Source organism: Nansenia antarctica (genome assembly GCF_963989245.1).
Source record: "Nansenia antarctica genome assembly, chromosome: 1".
Taxonomy (NCBI): Eukaryota; Metazoa; Chordata; class Actinopteri; order Argentiniformes; family Microstomatidae; genus Nansenia; species Nansenia antarctica.
In genome coordinates, this window is record NC_137674.1 from 72,493,405 (window position 1) to 72,513,958 (window position 20,554).

General features: G+C 48.9%; 1 protein-coding gene across 1 annotated transcript in view; it reads left to right on the forward strand.

Annotated features, from left to right (window-relative positions):
- Nucleotides 1–20,554, forward strand: part of kiaa1549lb (KIAA1549-like b) — a gene marked incomplete at both ends in the record, with an annotated part of 96,630 nt that overhangs the window by 17,148 nt on the left and 58,928 nt on the right. The window contains 7 exons of the mRNA XM_080525953.1: nt 7,534–7,887; nt 11,427–11,537; nt 12,280–12,789; nt 13,138–13,253; nt 16,641–16,860; nt 17,421–17,554; nt 18,691–18,859. Of these exons, the coding sequence (XP_080382079.1) occupies nt 7,534–7,887; nt 11,427–11,537; nt 12,280–12,789; nt 13,138–13,253; nt 16,641–16,860; nt 17,421–17,554; nt 18,691–18,859 (1,614 nt within the window). The remainder of the gene's footprint in view (nt 1–7,533; nt 7,888–11,426; nt 11,538–12,279; nt 12,790–13,137; nt 13,254–16,640; nt 16,861–17,420; nt 17,555–18,690; nt 18,860–20,554) is intronic.

Here is a 20,554-nt window from a genome sequence, read left to right on the forward strand (position 1 = left end):
ATTAGCTCAATGATAATCTTAAACACCTACTGTAATGTATCCACGTAATGTGGCCAATTTACAAATTAGTACCCATGAGATTGTAAACCGCCCAGTCAGCATTCTCAAATTGAGTTTAAAGGTGCAATATGCAACATTCTAAACTTTCTAAAAGCTTCCTAACGGTGGTTTTGACTTTGTTCAATTGGTAAGTATCAGGGAATGAGAATTCCTTGAAATAAATATTTCATTTACAAACACTATTTTAGTCCAGTGAAAGTAGGCGCTTTCTAAAATGCAGTGCCCTACATGTATGTTGTTACTGGGTGTTCTAGGGGAGTGAACTCATCGATTTTTGGCCTCTTAAAACCGTGCACCCATGCAAAAAAAACTGCTTAAAAAAAAAGCAAGCCCAAACGGCCTTGGTCTCCCTTGGTTTCCCCCTGTATCCATAAAGGTCACATATTATGTAGGTGGATTAGGATGTTATTAGGATGTTGTTGTTTGGAACTTGAAACTGAATGCGGCTGTGGTGGCCATAGAGGGCAGAACAGACTTACATTCTGCTCCTTTAAAGAAGCTTTCTTGGAATGAAATCGCGGGTAATTAGAGGATACGTGAGTAATGAGTGTGGCTTAATGGTATTTTTTATCACCCCTATAACAAGGTGTAAAGGGCAATTAAGCGGGTATTGCTTAGGGAGAGATTCATGCTTAAGGGGGAGATTCACATTTAGGGACCATTTTGGGATTTCTCTTCCCTAACAGATTTTGGGAGACAGTTCAATGCGCCGTTACGAAAAATCTCCATCCAGTCATCGGCTTTTAAATTGCACTGAAAGGCTATACAGCCTACTGTAGGCTAGAATTGTCCGAAAAAGTAGCGGGCTGGGTTAGACATTTGCACATGTTGGGTAATGCGTTTGTTTACCGTAATCTAAACTGATGGATCTTGACTTGGGTTTTTGCTTCATAAACGTTATATGCGTCATGCAAGAATAACATCGAATATGAAGCCAATATGAAATCAATCTCACCTGAATGGCCTCTGGTTGGATGAGCTCACTGAGTCTGGGTGTAGCTCTCAGGGGGTAATAGAGCCGTATCTATTCACGGAGGCGCTGGAGGGTGGATCATTTGCTGCATTTGCATATTGTGATACAGAAATCAATTACTTTGTTTGGCTGCTGTTTCTTATTTGTGGCACAGAGAGTGACAGAGCCAGCAGTTAGCCCCCCCACCCCCCACCCCTCACCCTATACCCCCCACCCTCTACCGGGTAGAGTCTACCCCCTTCCCTCTCTACTATCAGTTAGGAGAGGACTTGTCTCCTTCCCAAAATGTCTCAGATTAATGCTTTGGCGTGGCTGGGGTCAACACAGGACAGGGAGGTACTGAAGAGGGACAGGGTCAGAGACAGGGACAGGGACAGGGACAGGGACAGGGACAGGGACAGAGACAGGGACAGGGACAGGGACGGGCAGAGACAAGGACAGGGACAGGGGCAGGAACAGGGACAGGGACAGGGAGAGGGACAGACAAGGACAGGGACAGGGGCAGGAACAGGGGCAGGGACAGAGACGAGGACTGGGGCAGGGACAGGGACATACAGGGTTAGGGGCAGAGACAGGGACAGAGACAGAGACAGGGACAGAGACAGAGACAGACAGGGACAGGGACAGGGACAAGGACAGGGACAAGGATAGGGACAGGGAGAGGGACAGGGTCAGAGACTGGGACAGGGGTAGGGGCAGGGACAGGGACAGGGACAGACAGGGACAGAGACAGGGACAGGGGCAGGGACAGGGACAGGGACAGACAGGGACAGAGACAGAGACTGGGACAGGGGTAGGGGCAGGGACAGGGACAGGGACAGACAGGGACAGAGACAGAGACAGAAACAGGGACAGGGGCAGGGACAGGGACAGGGAGAGGGACGGACAGGGGCAGGGACAAGGGCTGTGCTGTGATGTGATGTGACTGGACAGTGGAGGACAGTGGAGGACTATCACTGGAGGATCCTGGGAGGTGGCAGAGCAGGAGTCAGCCAGAAATATGGACACACCACACTGGAGGAAATGAGGAGGTTTTGCGGGGGTGGTTAGGCAGATGGATGGAGTGTGAGCGTGTGTGTGTGTGTGTGTGTGTGTGTGTGTGTGTGTGTGACAGGCCAGGCGGAGAGAGCTTCTATCCTGGCAGGAGCGTCTCTGAGTCAACGCCAAGTTTGTTCCCTCGTTTGTCCTTTTCTGGGATGATTTGTTTACTGGATCCTCTAATCCCAGTATGAAGAGGAGAGATTATACTGGTCCGCACTGGAGCTATTGGATCAGTCTGAAGTCTCTAAACATGATATCAATAACACCAATAAGTGTCAAAGAAAAATAAATAATTAAATGAATTAATTAATGAATGAATTGAATGAATGAATTAATGAATGAACGAATGAGTGGAAGGAATATGCTATTAGAGTTCAAACTGGAGAGGATGTGACATCACTGCCAAGTGTCTCACAAGGTGGAGCTACTGTATGTAGGCCTATTCGGTTGTTAAGTCGTGACGTGTTTCCGGGTCCAAAGTTGGCTGAGGCGCTCTCTTCGAAATGCCTCAGTAATAATAATAATTCATTATATTTATATAGCGCTTTTCCGAGGCTCAGGGAAAAACGGGAAAGTGCTGTGTCCCTTGTTGTATGAATAGATCCCAGTCTAAAAAACGATTGAACTGTCATTCTACCGCTGTAGTACACTGGTACTCTGGTGCAGGGAATTTCTGGTTTGGACCCGGAAATTGCTAAACGTCACGTTTGACGTCAGACTTAACAACCGAATATCAGCAACAGTGTCCATCAGATCAGCCAATGGGGTGGGTCCATCCCTGCAGCTGTAGCTTGTCCTACCCTGCTGAGGTGTTGCTGGCCTGCAGATCAACAAAAATAATGACGGTCACTTTGTGCCACCCCGCCCCCACTTCTGTATTGTCACCTCAGCGGTCCCTGGCACTGCCACCTTCTCTCCCCCCCCCCTCCCAAAAAAAAGGCCAGGTCAAAAAAACATCCTGAACAGCCAAATAAATATAGATTAATGAATTAGTTGGCTTTAGGAAAAACACACACACAGCATTCGTTTAGAGCCGCTTCGTTAAGCCGGAGGAGCCATCATCTCCTCTTTTTCATTTTTTATAATAATTATTCATCTGGGATAAACAGAAACTCCACAGTATGATCACACAATACTGCAGCAGCCTTCATTCTCTATGCAGTGTGTATTACTGACGAGTCAGACTCAGAACATCTCTCTCATGGGCTGAGCAGGGAAACCTTGGTTTGTGCTTGTTTTTGATCCCCCTCTCTCCCTCCCTCTCTCCTAGTGACATCTAACATGATAGTAAGTAAGTAAGTAAGTAAGTTGCTTACTAACATGATGCAAACAAAATAACCCTTCCAAAAATGTAGTTGTCAAACTGGTTTTGATTCGAAATAATTGCCATTGATTCCATTTCATTGTCATGGCAATTGTGAATTACAAAAATACAATTACATTTGAATGCGGTGATGTCATAATCAAAAAGAACAACTTCAGCAGAATGTTGGAGTTAGAATGCTTGGTTGATAAGCACCAGAATTCAGTTTGTGTGGTAACAACCCTAAGACTAGACCTGACAATTGCTCCAAGCAAAATGACTAAATAATTAAATTATGATTATACAATGATTGGAGCACTTTGAGCTGCAACGTTTGCAGGAAAAGCGCTATACAAATAAAAGTTATTATTATTATTATTATTATTATTTACTGTAGTTATTTGTGGTAACTTACATCACCCCGCTATGGTGTTATATTGTACCCTTATATTGTATGACAGAAACTCACGTCCTTCTCGTGGAGGAAAACTGTCTTTTGTTTTGTTTTGTTTTGAGTGAAACAAAACGCTCAAGTGATATATATATTTTAAAAAAAAGGTTAATCGGAAAAACCAGTGACTACGTATACATCAGCGCCATCGCCGTCTACCCCTGGCCGTGTCACCGCTGTGTGTCCTGGTCCGCTCAGAGATAGTGCTGGCTGGTCTGCTGCTGGGTAGAAAATAGAGTGTGGAAATGAGGTCTGTCATCTGTGCGGCGCTGGGTGCAGAGACGCCCAGAGAGAGGGACAGGGATCACGGCGACGACCCCGCTACTGTAAAGCCCAATTTATACCTCTGCGTAAAATCTACGGCGTAGCCTAGGCCATAGCCTGCGTAGGCCCGGAGCCTACGCCGTAGCCTATGCCGTAGGCTCACGCGCACCTCTCCAAAAATGTAACTACGTGGCATACCTACGCAGACCGTAAGAACTGTGATTGGTCCACTTGGTAGCACATGATTCCGACTCTCTCGTAGGCCTAAATGCGGAAGCCATGACAGAAATGTCATTTACTTACGCAGCGCTGGTGACCTCTTTCCTTTGAACGTGGTGAACCCTGCGCCTGTCTCAGGTACTCAGTAGATTGGTTTGCCATATGTTGGAATTTGGAGGGAAATAAGCACATATAATTGCGTCAATTGATTTTCCGTTCCGTCTTTTGGGTAGGGGGCCGGCTGGGAATGATGTCATATTTGGCTGTATCTCAAAGAAAAAGGGTCTGTTTCCCGATTTCTGTCATTGCTTTAAGGGGTAATTAACTGTCAACCATAAAGTATTGAGACTTCAAGACTCCGGATATAATGGTCCAGTTTATGATAGCTCCAATTAGCATGACAGGGAATGTTCTCATGCAGCCTGTAACCAAGGTTGAAATCAAATGTTCTCTTATATCGGAAATTAGATTTGTGTCAAATTGTTTGAGCCAGTGACTTCAGGGACGCAATCCCACAGTTGTGAAGGACTGGCCTGAATGTTACTAACCCCACCCCACCCCTCTCCTCCCTCTCTCTCGCTCTCTCTCTTGCTCTCTCTCTCCCCCTCTCTCCCTCTGCCTCACTCTCTCTCCCCCTCTCCCTCCCTCTCCCTCCCTCTCTCTCCCTCCCTCTACCTCTCTCTCTCTCTCCCTCTCTCTCCCTCCCTCTCTCTCCCTCCCTCCCTCTCTCTCTCTCTCTCCCTCTCTCTCTCCCTCTCTTTCTAGCCCTGTGTTAAAGCCATATGCTCTCCTCTCTCAGAGCAGGTGGCAAACCGCAGGTGGACCCTGCACCTCCGCTCCGGACCAGCCCCTGTCCCACACTCCCCTTCACCGTGTTGCCATAGTGACTCCCAGCAAGGGGGCATTACAGGAAGTCTTCTGTCATCTCGATGACCCCATGTTGTCTCGTCTGTGACCTCATGTTGGCTTTGATACCATAGCATTTACACCGTATTAAAAGGCCCTGTTTGAATACTCAAATACCTCCTTAAACATCCCTCTCACTTAGGTCATTGTGGCTGATATGTGACGGCAGCTGGTGAAAGGGGGAAAACTGTAAATGAAGGTCAACGTTGCTGAAAATCAATGACACACTCGCTAGTCAAGCCAAAATATTGCACTGCAATGGATTCGGTGATTAATCCCCACTACTACCTAGCTAACCATAACACTACTTTACATTGTTAGCAAAAGCCCAAAATCCATTGCATTGCAATATTTTGGCTTGACTTGTGTCATTGATTTTCAACAACGTTGACATTTAATTACATTTTTCAGAATAAAAGTCTGAACATTTGTTCCCCCTTTCACCAGCTGCTTGTCACATAATATGTGTATAGATGGATTGGATATGGAATGGAGGGATGTGTTGGATTGATGACATTTCATTCACATCATTTTATGACAAGTTGTCTTCAGGGTGAGATCTCAAATCACCCAGTAATGTAATAAACGGAGGCTCAAATTAAGTAAAGGTTGACAGCTTCAGCATGGGGCTGTTATAAACAGTTTATCTCACTTTATTTCAGCTATGAGGAGTGGCGGGATTGGTTCCCTCCGCAGTTATGGAATACATTGAGGTTTTATGAAACCCAATTACTAGAACATGTAATGTGGAATAGCTATGGATATCAGTGACATTTCAGAGTGCATAGAAAGCAAGTGGCCTGCAATATTGGCATCTTACTGAGCGTAGGGGTTAGCTATGATATCCCATTACAGTTTTCATTAGACAGTGGGCAAATATCTGGAAAACAACTCATTTTCAGATGGCTAGTTTATGGGACTTTTGTGCCTGAGGGTCATCAGTGTGTGTAATTGAGAAAGTCAGGGCCTCCCTGTGTGTGTGTGTGTGTGTGTGTGTGTGTGTGTGTGTGTGTGTGTGTGTGTGTGTGTGTGTGTGTGTGTGTGTGTGGGAGAGGGGGTTAGCTAGCGGTCATGGCGGTGCGGTATGTGTGTAAGTAAAGCTGGCATAAAGAATATGAGGTATTTAGTTACTAGGTGTCAGAGTTCAAAGGAAACGTTTTGAATGTTGATTTAGTTTGGGAGTTTGGCATTTGGAGGTGACAGAAAGGTTACTCCTCTCTTCATCTTTAAGTCCCCTCCCTACGTCCCTGTCTCCCTTCCTCTCTAGCTCCCTGTGTGTGTCTGTATGTATTAATGGATGCACCTCAGTGGGAGAAACACACAGAGACAGTGGGAGATGTGACAGACTTGCAAATCTTTATAAATGAATAAAATAATCCCCAGATGGATGGATGTGTGGGGGATGTGCTGAGCATGGAGAGAGAGAGAGAGAGAGAGAGAGAGAGAGAGAGAGAGAGAGAGAGAGAGAGAGAGAGAGAGAGAGAGAGAGAGAGAGAGAGAGAGAGAGAGAGAGAGAGAGAGAGAGAGAGAGAGAGAGAGAGAGAGAGAGAGAGAGAGAGAGAGAGAGAGTGAGAGTGAGAGTGAGAGTAAGAGAGAGAGTGAGGAAGCAGGTTAGATGTGTGCCAGCCTTGCACCGGCCATCTTAGAGTTCTTATCACTGATAGCCTGTTAACGACACCTGAACCACAACCTTCACGCATCTCTCTCTCTCTCTCTCTCTCTCTCTCTCTCTCTCTCTCTCTCTCTCTCTCACACGCACACACACACACACACACACACACACACACACACACACACACACACACACACTCTCTCTCTCTTTCTCTCACTTTCTTCCTCTCTGTCCCTTTCTTTCTCTCTCTCTCTCTCTCTCTCTCTTTCTTGAAGTTTTTCAACACTGTAACACTGTCATCTTTAGTGCTTTGTTGGCTGGAGGGGTTGGAAACTTCTGTATATGCAGGTGTTTCAACTCTGAAGAGCTTGAATGAACGCGCTTGAAAATGTGTTTCACGCCGTCAGTCCCTGATGTTTGTTATAAAGGTAGGGAGGGAGCGTGACACTTTCCATTCAGGCGATGAAAAGGGAGTTACATCATCAACGGCTCCCGGAGACATGAGATTCCGATTGCTGTTCTTTCTTCAAAGAACTCATTTCTGAACCCCACAGGAAAATGAAAAAAAAAAATAGAATGGATTTGCTTTAAATGGAAATAAAATGGCGTGGTTGCTTGGGAAAGTCCAAAACATTAATATTAGCCATGTTTTGGTTGAAAAAAGCCAACATTAACCCTTTGTGTCCTTGTTTGTTCTGTTCCAGGTGAGGCCAACTACTATGCCTCTGGCTCCTCCTCCCTGCCCTCTGCCCACACGCCTCCATTGGCTGACTGGTCGTTGATGGAGGAGCAGCCTTTCTCAGTCGTCCAATCAGAAGGCAGAGCTGTCTCGGAGGGGGCGGGGGCGAGAGAGCAGGCTGCATTCTCCTCTGTTTACACTCTGCTGGCGGGCACTTCCCAGCACCCACTGGGCCACCTCCTTCAAACCAAGGCCTTGCCGGGGGTCGCCAGGGGCAACAACCGCACCAGCCAATGGCCTTCGGACGCTATCACCCAGGGGGCGGAGCTGTCTGCTTCCTCACCTGTGGAGCCCAGTAGGACTCTGTCAACCGACTCAGGTCTGACTGGCAGCATGGATAACCAGAGCTTAAAAGGCCAAGCTGTTACCATGGTATCATCACTGTCTGGGTCATCATCAGTGGCATTCTTCATGGCTGGACGTTGGAGGTCTTCATCATCATCATCATCATCATCACCATCAGCGTCATCACCACCACCACCACCGCCATCATCATTTTCATCACCATCATCATCATCAGCCTCATCATCAGTGTCACCACCACCACCACCATCATCATCATCATCATCATCTTCATCATCACCACCATCATCATCATCATCAGTGTCATCACCACCACCACCACCATCATCATCATCATCATCAGCACCACCATCATCATCACCACCATCATCATCATCTTCATTATCATCATCATCAGCATCATTATTCTCACCATTATTATTATTATTACTGTCACCATCATCATCATCATCATCATCATCATCATCATTACTATTGTCGTCTGATTTGGTTATAACAGCTGCTTCCTCTCATGATGATGTAACTCTGTCCAACCCAGTCCCCCTGACACAAGCTGCTACATCATTTTCAGCTGGGTCTCCTCACTGGAACTCACATTCGACATCTGTGAAGCCCTCCACCCAATCCCCCATTAATTCAGCTGTTAAAGCATCCATTGTTTCAAACAGATCGCCAAACACAGCGGTTTCCCCCTTTGATTTTATTACCAGTGAAACGAGAGTGACCAGCAGTAGAAACACCAAACCAGAGGTCAGCAATAAGGAATCTACATCTTCATATGACTCAGCACTGGTTCAGTCCCATGGGGTGTATGCAACACACGGGAGGACGTTCACACACAACACAGACACCAGCCATGTACCTCCACCAGCAAGGAAAGACCAGTCAACGTGGGCTATGCATACCTCAGGACAATTCCCTTTCACAGACTCAGACAGAGCCGCTGGAAACGTTGGCAGTGTCAGTGTTTTTATTAGTGACGAGAGAGAGACAAGCCCCACCTCCCTTTCCTCACATGTCGATGAGAGTCTGAACGCTGATCAAAACCAGCGTACGATTTTGCTAACTCAGTCCTCAGCATTGCTGTCTGCTCCACCTAAAGGTTATTTTGTTCCCAGTCACATCACTGGGGTAACACCAAAGGTAACACTGGTTACGCACAGTACAGACAAAGACGACACTGTGACAGGTAGCCTGACAACTTTTCTGAGAAGAATCTGGCCAGTAGCAATAACCGCAGTTCCATCACATGCTATAAATACAAATGTATCACCAGCTATAACAACCAGAACCACAGGAAAGTATTTTCCGAGCACGTCCGACAGCTTGCAGACCGTGTCAGTTAACTCCAGTAATATGACACTTCTGTCCTCAAACACGAGGAGGTCTGATAAAGAGGGCTTTTCCACCGGCAGACCAGAACTCAATGCACACAGTGTGTCTCTTTCTCAGACACTTGGAGCATTTAACCCGAACGATACCGCATTCTCACACGGTGCGTTGGCAATGGTGTCGGATGGAACTGAAACAGTGGTGGTTGTTGAATATACATCTGTCAATGTTCCTGAACAGACACCAGTCCCCATGCCCTGGAGCCTCAACCCTTCCCCAGCCGATCTAATGTCCCCTGTACTTCTCAGAACACCAGCAGCCACAGAGAACGCCTCTGCCCTGAGAACACCTCTGCCCTCATCTTTTCTGAGAAGTGTCTGGCCAGTGACAATCACCTCAGGGCATTCACACGCTGTAAATCCGAGTGTAGCACCGCCAGCTGCGACGACCAGCAAATCCATGGAGTATTTTCCTAGCACGTCCACCGTCCTGCCGACCATGTCCGATAACTCATCCCCCTCAGAGCCGGCAGCCTTCCACCGCAGCACGGCTCCACCAGAGCATTCTAAATCACATCCTGGTGATTTCGTGACAGCGGCAAGTCACAGCAGCTCAGCGGCAGTCCCCGATGAGAATAACGACCGGGGAAGAGAAGCGGGAACACAACTCAGTCCTCGTTCCTTCCAAACTCAAAAGCTCCGATCAAATTCGCCCCAACAAACAAGACCTGAACCCCTTAGTGTCTCCACGCTCAGCTCTGCCCCTCTAACGGCCTCTAAATCACCCTCCGCCTCGCACGCTGTGTCTCCTAGTGGCTTAACCCAGGAAGACGCGGGGTTGACCTCACTCGACCCCGTGACCTTGACCTCCGACAGAGGCCTGATGTCACTTCCTCCCGCCCATCCGTCCACGTTCCCCCAGGATCCGATACAGGTCCTGACCTCTCGAACCCTGCATGTGAGTCCCTCGACAGCCAATCAGGATCCCCGGTCCACCCTCTCCTTAGGGACGCGGCACCCTAACCCTATCAGGACCGCCTCGAGTCACCGTAACACTGACTGGACACTGACACCTACCCTCTCCCTCCCTGACCCTAGTGGAGCCCCTCCTCTCTCACACAGACAAGCAGTCACGTTAGCGACACAGCATGCTACCTCAGCAACCCGGTTTCAAGCAAGGACACCGTTTTCTTCTGTCAGCTCAGATGCTGAGACGGCATCGCCTGAAACGTCCTCCGTGACGGCAGCGAGAGCCTTGTCGTCAACAGACCACCGGATGTCTGACATCTCCCCCAGTCCCTCTACAGCAGAGGAGACGGACGACAGCTCCCGTACAAACACACCCGGTAGGTCAGATGAACATCTAAAAACGCTGGATTCTTCTACTGACATTACGAACACAGACAAGCCTATTGAGAACTCCGCCTCTCAGCAGAATACAGAAAGAAATACTACGATTTCACGCCTCTCTCTTTTATATGACGATCTTGCCACTGTTACAGACAAAACTGTTAATATTTATAAGGAAATAACCCCGTTGATGAATTATTTGACAGAGGAATCTTCTAAAAAGGATAGCTCTGACAGCTCTGCCTACGCATCCACTGCTGGTGTCCCATTGTCCACTGGGACTGCAGACGTTGAATCGAAGCCTCTTAAACTTGTCTCTCACACTGAGGACTCTACAATGAGACAATATGAGTTCTCTACAACAGAAATCCAATCACTCAAACAGGATAATAATACTCAGTCACAGTCTCCATTTACAACTGAGAATAGCAACCTCTCTTATTCTGAAACAGACGGAAAAACAGATATGTCCACAACAGCGTCACCTGGGATAACAACCTATCCGCATAAATATGGAGGCACCGATGCTAGAACTGTCACCAGTACTTTAAATGATACTGCCAAGCTAACAACACCACATACAGGGAGGAAAATGACCAGGTCTTTGCCAATGATCCAAAATCTGACTATTGAATTAGACAGCTTATCCACTAATGTGACATCTCTACCCTTAAGTACACTAGGGTCTGATACAAATGTCTCTTCCACTGGTAACCCAGAACTCAACGGACAGAATGTGTCTCTTTCTCCGACACTTATCGGAATATTCAACCCAAACGATACAGGATTCTCACACGTTGCATCGGCAATGGGGTCGAACGGAACCGAAACAGTTGTTATTGCGGAATCTACAGCTCTCACTGTCCCCAATGAGACAGCAACAACCAAGCCCTGGACTCTCGATCCCTCCCCAGCCAATCTGACGTCTCCTATGTCCCTCAGTACACAAGCAGCCACAGAGAGCAGCTCTACCCTGACGACAAGGGTAACATCAGCATTAGCAGCGCCCAGGCCTATCTCTCTTGACAACCCCGTGACCATTTCACCCACCGCCTCCCTCTCGTCTGTACATCAGAGCAGGGGTACAGCCTCCGAGGGGACTGGAGGTGTGAACAGGCCAGACTCTTCCTATCACTTTAATGTGACACTCCCCAACAGTCCTACGTCTCACATGTCTGTCACCATGGACAAGAGACACACTGACTCAACGATGAAAGTTGTAACCTCGCAAGTAGACTTGTCATCATCATCGTTATCGTCATCATCATCATCACCATCACCATCATCATCATCATCATCACCATCACCATCATCATCATCATCATCATCACCATCCCCAATGTCCTCCCTAACTATGGAGCATTCCGCCTCAACATCATCGTCCAACACCACCGGGTTGAGTTGGTTTGTCATGCCCTTATCCACATCATCATCATCATCATCATCATCATCATCATCATCATCATCATCATCAACGTTATCCTCATCATCATCATCACAAGCTGTGCTCACCTCTTCGGATATGACATCATCAACCACCGCCGTCATGTCCCCTGGTGTGGTATCATCATCCATCGCCCTCACCTCCACCAGTGTGACGTCATCAACCAGCGCCACATCCCATGGCGTCCCATCAGCGTCTCCATCCCTGTCGTCCGGTGTGTCATCCCGTCCTGCACAGGAAGTGACCGAGCCTTCTGTTGTTGTTGTTGTTGTTGTTGTTACAGAGACAGCGACGGAGGACGTAACCGCGGGATCCTCCAGAGAGACAGAGGTTAGTTTCCCAAAAGAGAACAACACCAGCTCCTCCTTCTCCCAAACAAGGAACTCCTCCTCCTCCTCCTCCTCCTCCTCCAACAGCTCTACATCACAGGTTTCACCTTTGACACCTCGGGATGGGGACACAACGACAGCCTCCCTTCAGCTCACGACCGTGACCACCACGATGGTCGCCTCGACCACGACCGCAACCACGACACTCCCAACGACGACAACGACGACGACCACACAGCCAACCACGACCACAGAGACCCCGACCACCACGACTAGGAGAAGCCGAACCACCACCACCACCACCACCACCGCTCCAGCCACCAGGGGGACGCCGGTCCCTCCGAGCCCGAGGACGAGCCCTCCCCGGGGGGCCACACCCAACCTCCACAGCCCCTTCACCACCACCACCCCGGAGGCCCCGCCGCGACAGTGCAACATCACAGATAAGATGTGGTTGAAGACAGGTAAGGATTACAACTCGGCGGTGGTTGCCATGACAACCGACATCTCGTCTGCTTTACTAGTCTCAACAGGTCGTTGTTGTTGTTGTTGTGATTGTCGACAGTTAAAGAAGTGCTGTTCTGCTCAGAAGCCACAATCTTGAAAATTGTCTCCGAACTGCCCCATTATCTGCCCCTCCCCCTCCCTCTCCTCCTCTCCCTCCCCCTCCCAATCCCTCTCCCCCTCCCTCTCCCCCTCCCCCTCCCCCTCCCTCTCCCTCTCCCTCTCCCCCTCCTCCCTCCCTTTCCTCCCCCTCCCCCTCCCTCTCCCCCTCGTCCTCCTCCCTCCCTTTCCTCCCCCTCGTCCTCCAGTTCTGACCATCCATGTGAGGAGGAACCGCCTGGACAACATCCAGAGACAGAACCTGCGTCGGGGGCTGACCCAAGCCCTGAGCAGGGCCCTGAACGACACCAGCGCCCAGGCTCAGGTCAGACGCTCTCTATCTCTGTCTGATACGCACCTTCACCCCCTGGGTGGCCTGAGACAGCTTGTGGTGTGTTCTAATGTGCATAGTGTGTCTGTATGTGTGTGTGTGTGAGTGTGAGTGCGTGAGTGTGCGAGTGTGTGTGTCTGTGTCTGTGTGTGTGTGTGTGTGTGCGAGTGTGTGTGTGTGTGTGTGTGTGTGTGTGTGTGTGTGCGTGTGTGAGCGTGTGTGTGTATCTGTGTGTGTGTGTGTTGGGGAGGGGTAGTGTGTTTACTGTAATGCACATCCCTGAGAAATGTTGTGTTTGTTCTTATGTAATGCACAGCACAAGTTTGTATTTTTCTACCACCAAAATTAAACATATTAGGCCTAGATATTATAATCGTCATGGATTAATGCCCGCATGCTAGTGCAGTGGGGAATGGTGCTCTGTAATTTGTTTTTTAATGAATTGCCAATTAGTTCATTCATTATCCAGCAAGTACCCTGTTTGGTAGTGGAATCTTGAATTCCGTTTAAACATAATCTATACCAAAACAATATTTTGGTAGACACAGATTGTAAGGATGCTTCATAAGCGCAGACACGGTCCTTTAACTTGAGATCCCCCGTGAGGTGTTCCATACCCCGGTGTCAGCTGTCGGCCAAATGATGTTCAGCTACACATCTGCTGCACCAGTGAGAGAGTGAATTAGACACACGAGCGAGGATCCTCATGTAGGCTACTGCAAGAACCGACGCGGTCTAATTTAGAAATGAGGCTGACGGAAAATGTCCCTGAAGGTTCCAGTGTGATGTCACTTTTTTGTGAGGGACTGCACCAAGACTGAAACCCAGAGACCAGCAAGCGCAAGACCCAGCCCTACATTACCAGAACTAACGCCGGGTGTAAACTGTATTAGAAACGTTCCTAATAATAATAATACATTGTATTGCTTTTCCGGGGCTCAAAGACGTGGGAAAAACAGAAAACACAGAAACAACAAGCAACAGATAACATGAGCATATAGAACACAGAGTTAACAAACAGGCACAGGGAACAATACAGCAATGTCCAGGGGGGGAGGGGGGTGGCAGGGTTAGGGGGGATGGTTAGGGGTAGGGGAGGTTGTATGCATGGGAGAACAGGTAGGTTTTGAGGTGGGACTTAAAAGTGGAGAGTGAGGGTGAGTCTCTGAGTGGTTGAGGGAGAGAGTTCCAGAGGCGGGGTGCAGCTCGTGAAAAAGCACAGTCGTGTACGAATGCAGTCTCTTAAAATGCAGTCTCTCTATCTGAACTGATCAATGTTGATATTTATTTATTTTTTTCACACGGTACACAATTCATTGCACAAGAGGAGCATTATATTCGACTTATCCTGGATACCGAACACCAGGTGTGGTTGAATAACGGCCCCCCTAAGTTGGACGTTTCCTCTCAGCGATGATATGAACACAACGTCCAGTAACAACACAATAAGCCGTCTGTCTGTGGATTAAACAGCCACGGTACCTCCTGCCAACATCATTCTCTTTCCCAATAAGCCTCTAATACCTCCACTCACCCTGCCTATGGATCTGGACCACCTCTTGGCTATGATATGAGGGAATGAGAATGAGAGGTAGGGTCCGTGTGTGTGTGTGTGTGTGTGTGTGTGTCCATGCGTGTGTCCATGCATGTGTGTGTGTGTCCGCGTGTGTCCATGTGTGTGTGTGTGTGTGTGTGTGTGTGTGTGTCCATGCGTGTGTCCATGCATGTGTGTGTGTGTGTGTGTGTGTGTGTGTGTGTCTGCGTGTGTCCATGCGTGTGTGTGTGTGTGTGTGTGTGTGTGTTGGGGAGGGGTAGTGTGTTTACTGTAATGCACATCCCTGAGAAATGACCCTGTTCTATTCAACGGATGGAATTGAATTGGGGAGCGAAGATGACAGTGAAGAGTGAAGATGGCAGGAACGGACAAACAGAGAAGCAATGTGATCCCTGTACAAGACTCGCTGTTTGTCTCCATGCAGACTCCGGCGGGTCTGAGTGCACTCAGGTGGTTGTCTGTGTGTGTGTATGTGTGTGTGTGTGTGTGTGTGTGTGTGTGTGTGAGTGAATTCCGGTAAAAGGGGACTGTGTAGTATAATATCTTCCTGAATCCTGTTGGAAGGTATCTTTGGGACTGATGCCAGGGAGCTTTGGCCTGCCCAAGTGAAGGTCACAGGAACCTTTAGGAGTCAAACAAGCAGGTGTCTCTCTCTCTCTTTCACTCTATCTACGTATCTCTCTCTCTCTTTCTCTCTCTTTCTCCTCTCTCTCTCTCTGTACCTCTCTCTCTCTCTCTTTCTCCTCTCTCTCTCTATACCTCTCTCTCCCTCTATCTCTCACAGTTCCATTTGTCACAAATCTAAAATATGAACGTGTCCATTTTACAGTCGCGCAGCTCTCGGTCCGACAGATAGTTTTGTAGATTGCACAGGAAATTGGAACTTCTTTTAATTACAGGGCAGAAGACGGTTCGGAAAGAAAACGAGAGAGCGAGTGTGTCGCCGTGAGAAAGATAATGAGAGGGAGACTTAAATTAATTCGAGTTCCGAGCCAGCGGAGTTATTTGAAGGAAAAAAAAAAAGACGAAAAAAAGTTGGCGAAATCGGTCTGGCATCTTTAATGAACAGGCTTCCATTTCGGGGTGGGGGGGGATAGTGGAATGCTGAAATGACGGAAAAAACCTTTGAGTTAATCCCCTGATGGTCTTTCACATCATTGAGATCGAGCATGCGGGGTGGGGTGGGGGGGGTGCGGTTCCACTCTCAGACTTTAGTGAAACACAATCTTTGAATAACACCTTCACGGGGGTGCGGGGCGGAGAGAGGGTGGAGGGGGTTATAAAGGGGCCGTTCACATCGCTCATAACAAGGCCTTGATTGTGAGTCGGGATTACTGTTGACTCACGGCCCATACCCGGACTGTAGCCTCTCAGTGTGACGGGCCAATGGGATCGCCCTGTCATCGAGGGTATTCACCCAGGTCCGGGGGACGATGGATTTGATCTGTTGCACTTCTGCCACACGCACACACAGACACACAGACACACACACACACACACATACACACACACATTCACACAAACACACACCCTCTCTTTTACTCTGTCTCTCTTTCTCACACACACACACACACACACACACACACACAAACAAACAAACGTACATGCATACAGGTGTTTCTCTTACACAAACTCTCTGTCTCTCGCACACACGCACGGACACACACACACACACTGAATGCACAGCCTTGTCACTGGGAACACATCTACACCTGTTCTCTCAGGGTTGAAATCAATTTCCACATGATCTTCTCTCTCTCTCTCTCTCTCTCCTTCTCTCTCTCTCTCTCTCTCATTCTCTCCCCCCCCCTCCCCCGCCCCTACAGGTGGAGACAGCGTTCGGGTCGCCCAACGTGACGGTGGGCTATCACGTGTTTGGGGCAGACATCGTGTACCCCCCCTCGGTGGTGGTGGACGCCCTCACCTCTTATGGCTGGGACAGGCTGCTGGGGGACGTGCGTCAGTTTGTCCCCATGGTAACGGCCCTACCCAACGCAGCAGCGCCATGGAGACCCGGCCCAGCCATCGGCCTCCAGCTCAAGACAGGTCCGAGGTTCTAGACGACGTTTAGGAAACCGTGTCTCACTCACTTCTACATGACCTGTTGTGTACAAAACACCCGACAGATGACAACATATGCAGTATTTTTAATCCCCCCCCCCCCCAATAATCTTTTATGTTACTGAGTACACTTGCAATTCCAAATTGTTATTTGTGACGGCAGCTGGTGAAAGGGGGAACATTTCGGCCACCAATCCAAATGTTCTGACTTTTATTCTGAAAAGCTTCAATACATTTCAGTTGAAAATCAATGACACACTCGCTAGTCAAGCCAAAACATTACAATGCGATTGATTGGATGAGAAATCCCCACTGCTACCTAGTTAACTAGAACACTAGTTTACATTGTTAGCAGGCTCACAAAACAGGCTGTGTTATTTACATTTTTCTGAATAAAAGTCTGAACATTTGGTCGGTTGCCGACTTGTTCCGCCTTTCGCCAGCTGCCGTCACATTTGTTCTGATGTTCTCTGGGTTCTTTGGGTTCTCTGATGTTCTCTGGGTTCTCTGGGTTCTCTGATGTTCTCTGGGTTCTCTGGGTGTAGTGCTACGGTTCGTGGGGCCGGGAGACGATCCGCGGTCCTGCCGGTTCTCCCAGATGATGGAGCAGAGGCTGGAGAACGTGTTCACCGAGGCCCAGGCCAAGGTGCTGAACGTCCACAACAAACTCTCTGTGCAGGTACACCCCTCCCCCCTCTCACTGTCCGTCCATGTGTAGGAGCCAGCTTTACCCATGGTTCGGAGTAGTAGACTACAGGATTTATGTCATGGTGACCATATGTTTGTGATGATACATTGCAAAATTGCTCCAAAGTTTAGATTAAGTTGTATTATCCAGTTTTTTACCTAAGAACCCAGCACTTCATGATGAAGTATGTTCGAAATATGCACAGGGCTTTAATGTGGTTCGTTTGAGGGGCAATTAGATTTTTTTGTGGCCCATTTTGAAGGGATGTAAGGATGTAATCTCAAAGTGCTCCTCAGATAAAAGATCTGCGGTAGAAGCTGTTTGGCATATCCAAGCAAAACACATGCTGTGTATAATCGGTTTTTAATTGTCTCTCCTAAGTGCATTGTTGGTTTACCACTGTAAATAAAAGCTGTTTCTCAGATCTGAATGGATTGTGTTGGGGGAGATGATGTTTGTATTAAACTTTTATGCGCTGCTGCCACGTTAAGATGTATTGTATGCCAAATGTAATGGTTTTCCAGGCAAGATACATTTGGCCTTGCAAAACTCTTTTTGATGGCTTGCCAGTTTCACTTTAGACTACAGGTTTATGTCTATATGGATTTCAGCATATTTTTTTGCCAATACACACTTACTATTTTCCGATCTTTCATCTAACTACGAGAGAGGATGCATTAGGTCTGTAAATCATAACCATAATCATAAGTTAAATTTAATTCAACAATTAAAGTTATTACTCTATTGGCCAGTTTCACAGACAAGGCTTAAGCCTAATCCTGGACTAAAAAGCATCTTCAATGGAGATTTTACATTGAAAGTGTGATTTAGTCCAGGACTAGGCTTAAGCCTTGTCTGTGAAACCGGCCCAATGTATACTATGCTATACTGTTTCCCTCCTTCTTTTTTGTCTTGTTCTACACCCCCCCACCCCCTCTCTCCCCCCTACTCTCTCCCTCTCTCTGTCTGTCTGTCTCTCTCTCTCTCCCCCTCTCTCCCTCTCCCTCACTCTCTCTCCCCCTCTCCCTCTCTCCCTCCCTCCCCCTCCCTCCACCCCCCCCCCCCACCTCTCTTTCTCCCCCCCCCCCACCTCTCTTTCCCCCCCCCCCCCCCCCCCCTTCCTGTAGATGCTGGGCGTGTCTCAGGCGCTGGGCTCTCCTGCCGTCTCATTGGTCTACACCGTGAGGAACGGAACCGCCTCCCTCAACGGCACCGCCGCCTCCAACCTCCTGGGTCAGCTGACCGCTGAGCTGGTGGGCTACTTCCTGTTCTATCCCCCGCTCATCATCGCAGAGCGTAAGTACCCCCCCGCTGCATATCAGATATCCCTACAGCAAATGAGTGTGTCGCTACAGGTAGAGTTGTACCCTAGGCCCAGATTTAGACTCTACAGGTAGAGTTGTACCCTAGGTACAGATTTAGAATCTTCAGGTAGAGTTGTACCCCCAGGTACAGATTTAGACTCTACAGGTAGAGTTGTACCCCCAGGTACAGATTTAGACTCTACAGGTAGAGTTGTACCCTAGGTACAGATTTAGAATCGGTCAACCTTTTTTCAGAAATCCATACTTGACTACAGTAGTAAGGGCCTCAAAAACACATCGCTGACTCTGGATCAGCGTCTAGGTGCAACGTTCCCCAGACATCCCTATCCCTTTAAGAAGCCGCCAGGACACGTTTCTGTTGTGGCTATTTATAGAAGCGGAATCCATAGAGACCTACTGTACAGAGGGGACGCTGAGGTTGTGGAGGAACTCGCTCGGAATTCTAAGTATGGTGTGAGTGACGTTCTTCCCCAACCCCCCCCTTTGAGTAATTGGACATTCGCTACTCTCCCTCTGCCCTCTCAACCCAGAAGTTGTTTTGAAATGACCGAGTCACTGAACGACAGTTGATGCGAAGCTAACGCTGCTAACGCAGCTAACCCCCCCTGACCCTCTTTCCTGAGTCTCATACGAGGACATACCAAGTCTTAACAAGCCTGTTCCAGTGATCCTCCTCTGTTGGAGCTGTGTAGAAACTACCTCTGTTAGAAGGCCGCTGTAGAGGAGGTAGGGCGTGGGAGCTTGTTGCCATTGGTGTGTGAATGTGTGTGTGAACGGGTGAATGAGAGGCCGTTGTACAGCGCTTTGGAATAAGGCGCTATATATGTCAGTCCATTTATAGAGGGCCGATGAGGAGCGACAGACAGGGCGAGGATTCGGGAGTCGAAGCAGCGTTCCCAGTCGAGTCCCGGCCTACGCTCTCTACGCTCTTCCTCCTCCCCTGGTTTCACCGGGAGAGGCAGAGCTCGTTTCCCCTCGTGAGAGGAGAGCTACAGCAGAGCCGGGGCGCTGAGGCAGTGCTTCCAGTCACCGGGAGTTCCCTAACAAGGTGTTGTCTGGGAAGAGCGCTCTCCTACTCCTCCTCCTCTTCCTCCTCCTCCTCCTTATCCTCCTCCTCCTCCTCCTCCTCCTACTCCCACTCCTCCTCCTCCCCCTCTTCCTCCTCCTCCTCCTTCTCCTCCTCCTCCTCCTCCTCCCACTCCTCCTCCTCCCCCTCTTCCTCCTCCTCCTCTTCCTCCTCTACCTCCCGCTCCTCCTCCCCTCCTCCTCCCCCTCAACCTTCTCCCCCTCCTCCTCCTTCTCTTCCCCCTCCTCTTCCTCCTTCTCCTCCTCCCCCTCAACCTTCTCCCCCTCCTCCTCCTTCTCTTCCCCCTCCTCTTCCTCCTTCTCCTCCTCCTCCTCAACCTCCTCCTCCTCCTCCTCCTTCTCCCCCTCCTCCTCCTCCTCAACCTGCTCCCCCTCCTCCTCCTCCTCCTCCCCCTCCTCCTTCTCCTTCTCCCCCTCCTCATTCTCCTCCTCCTTCTCCTCCTCCACCCCCTCCTCCTCCTCTTCTTCAACCTGCTCCCCCTCCTCCTCCTCCCCCTCCTCCTTCTCATCCTCCCCCTCCTCCTCCCCCTTCTCCTCCTCCCACTCCTCCTCCTCCCCCTCCTCCTCCTCCTCCTCCTTC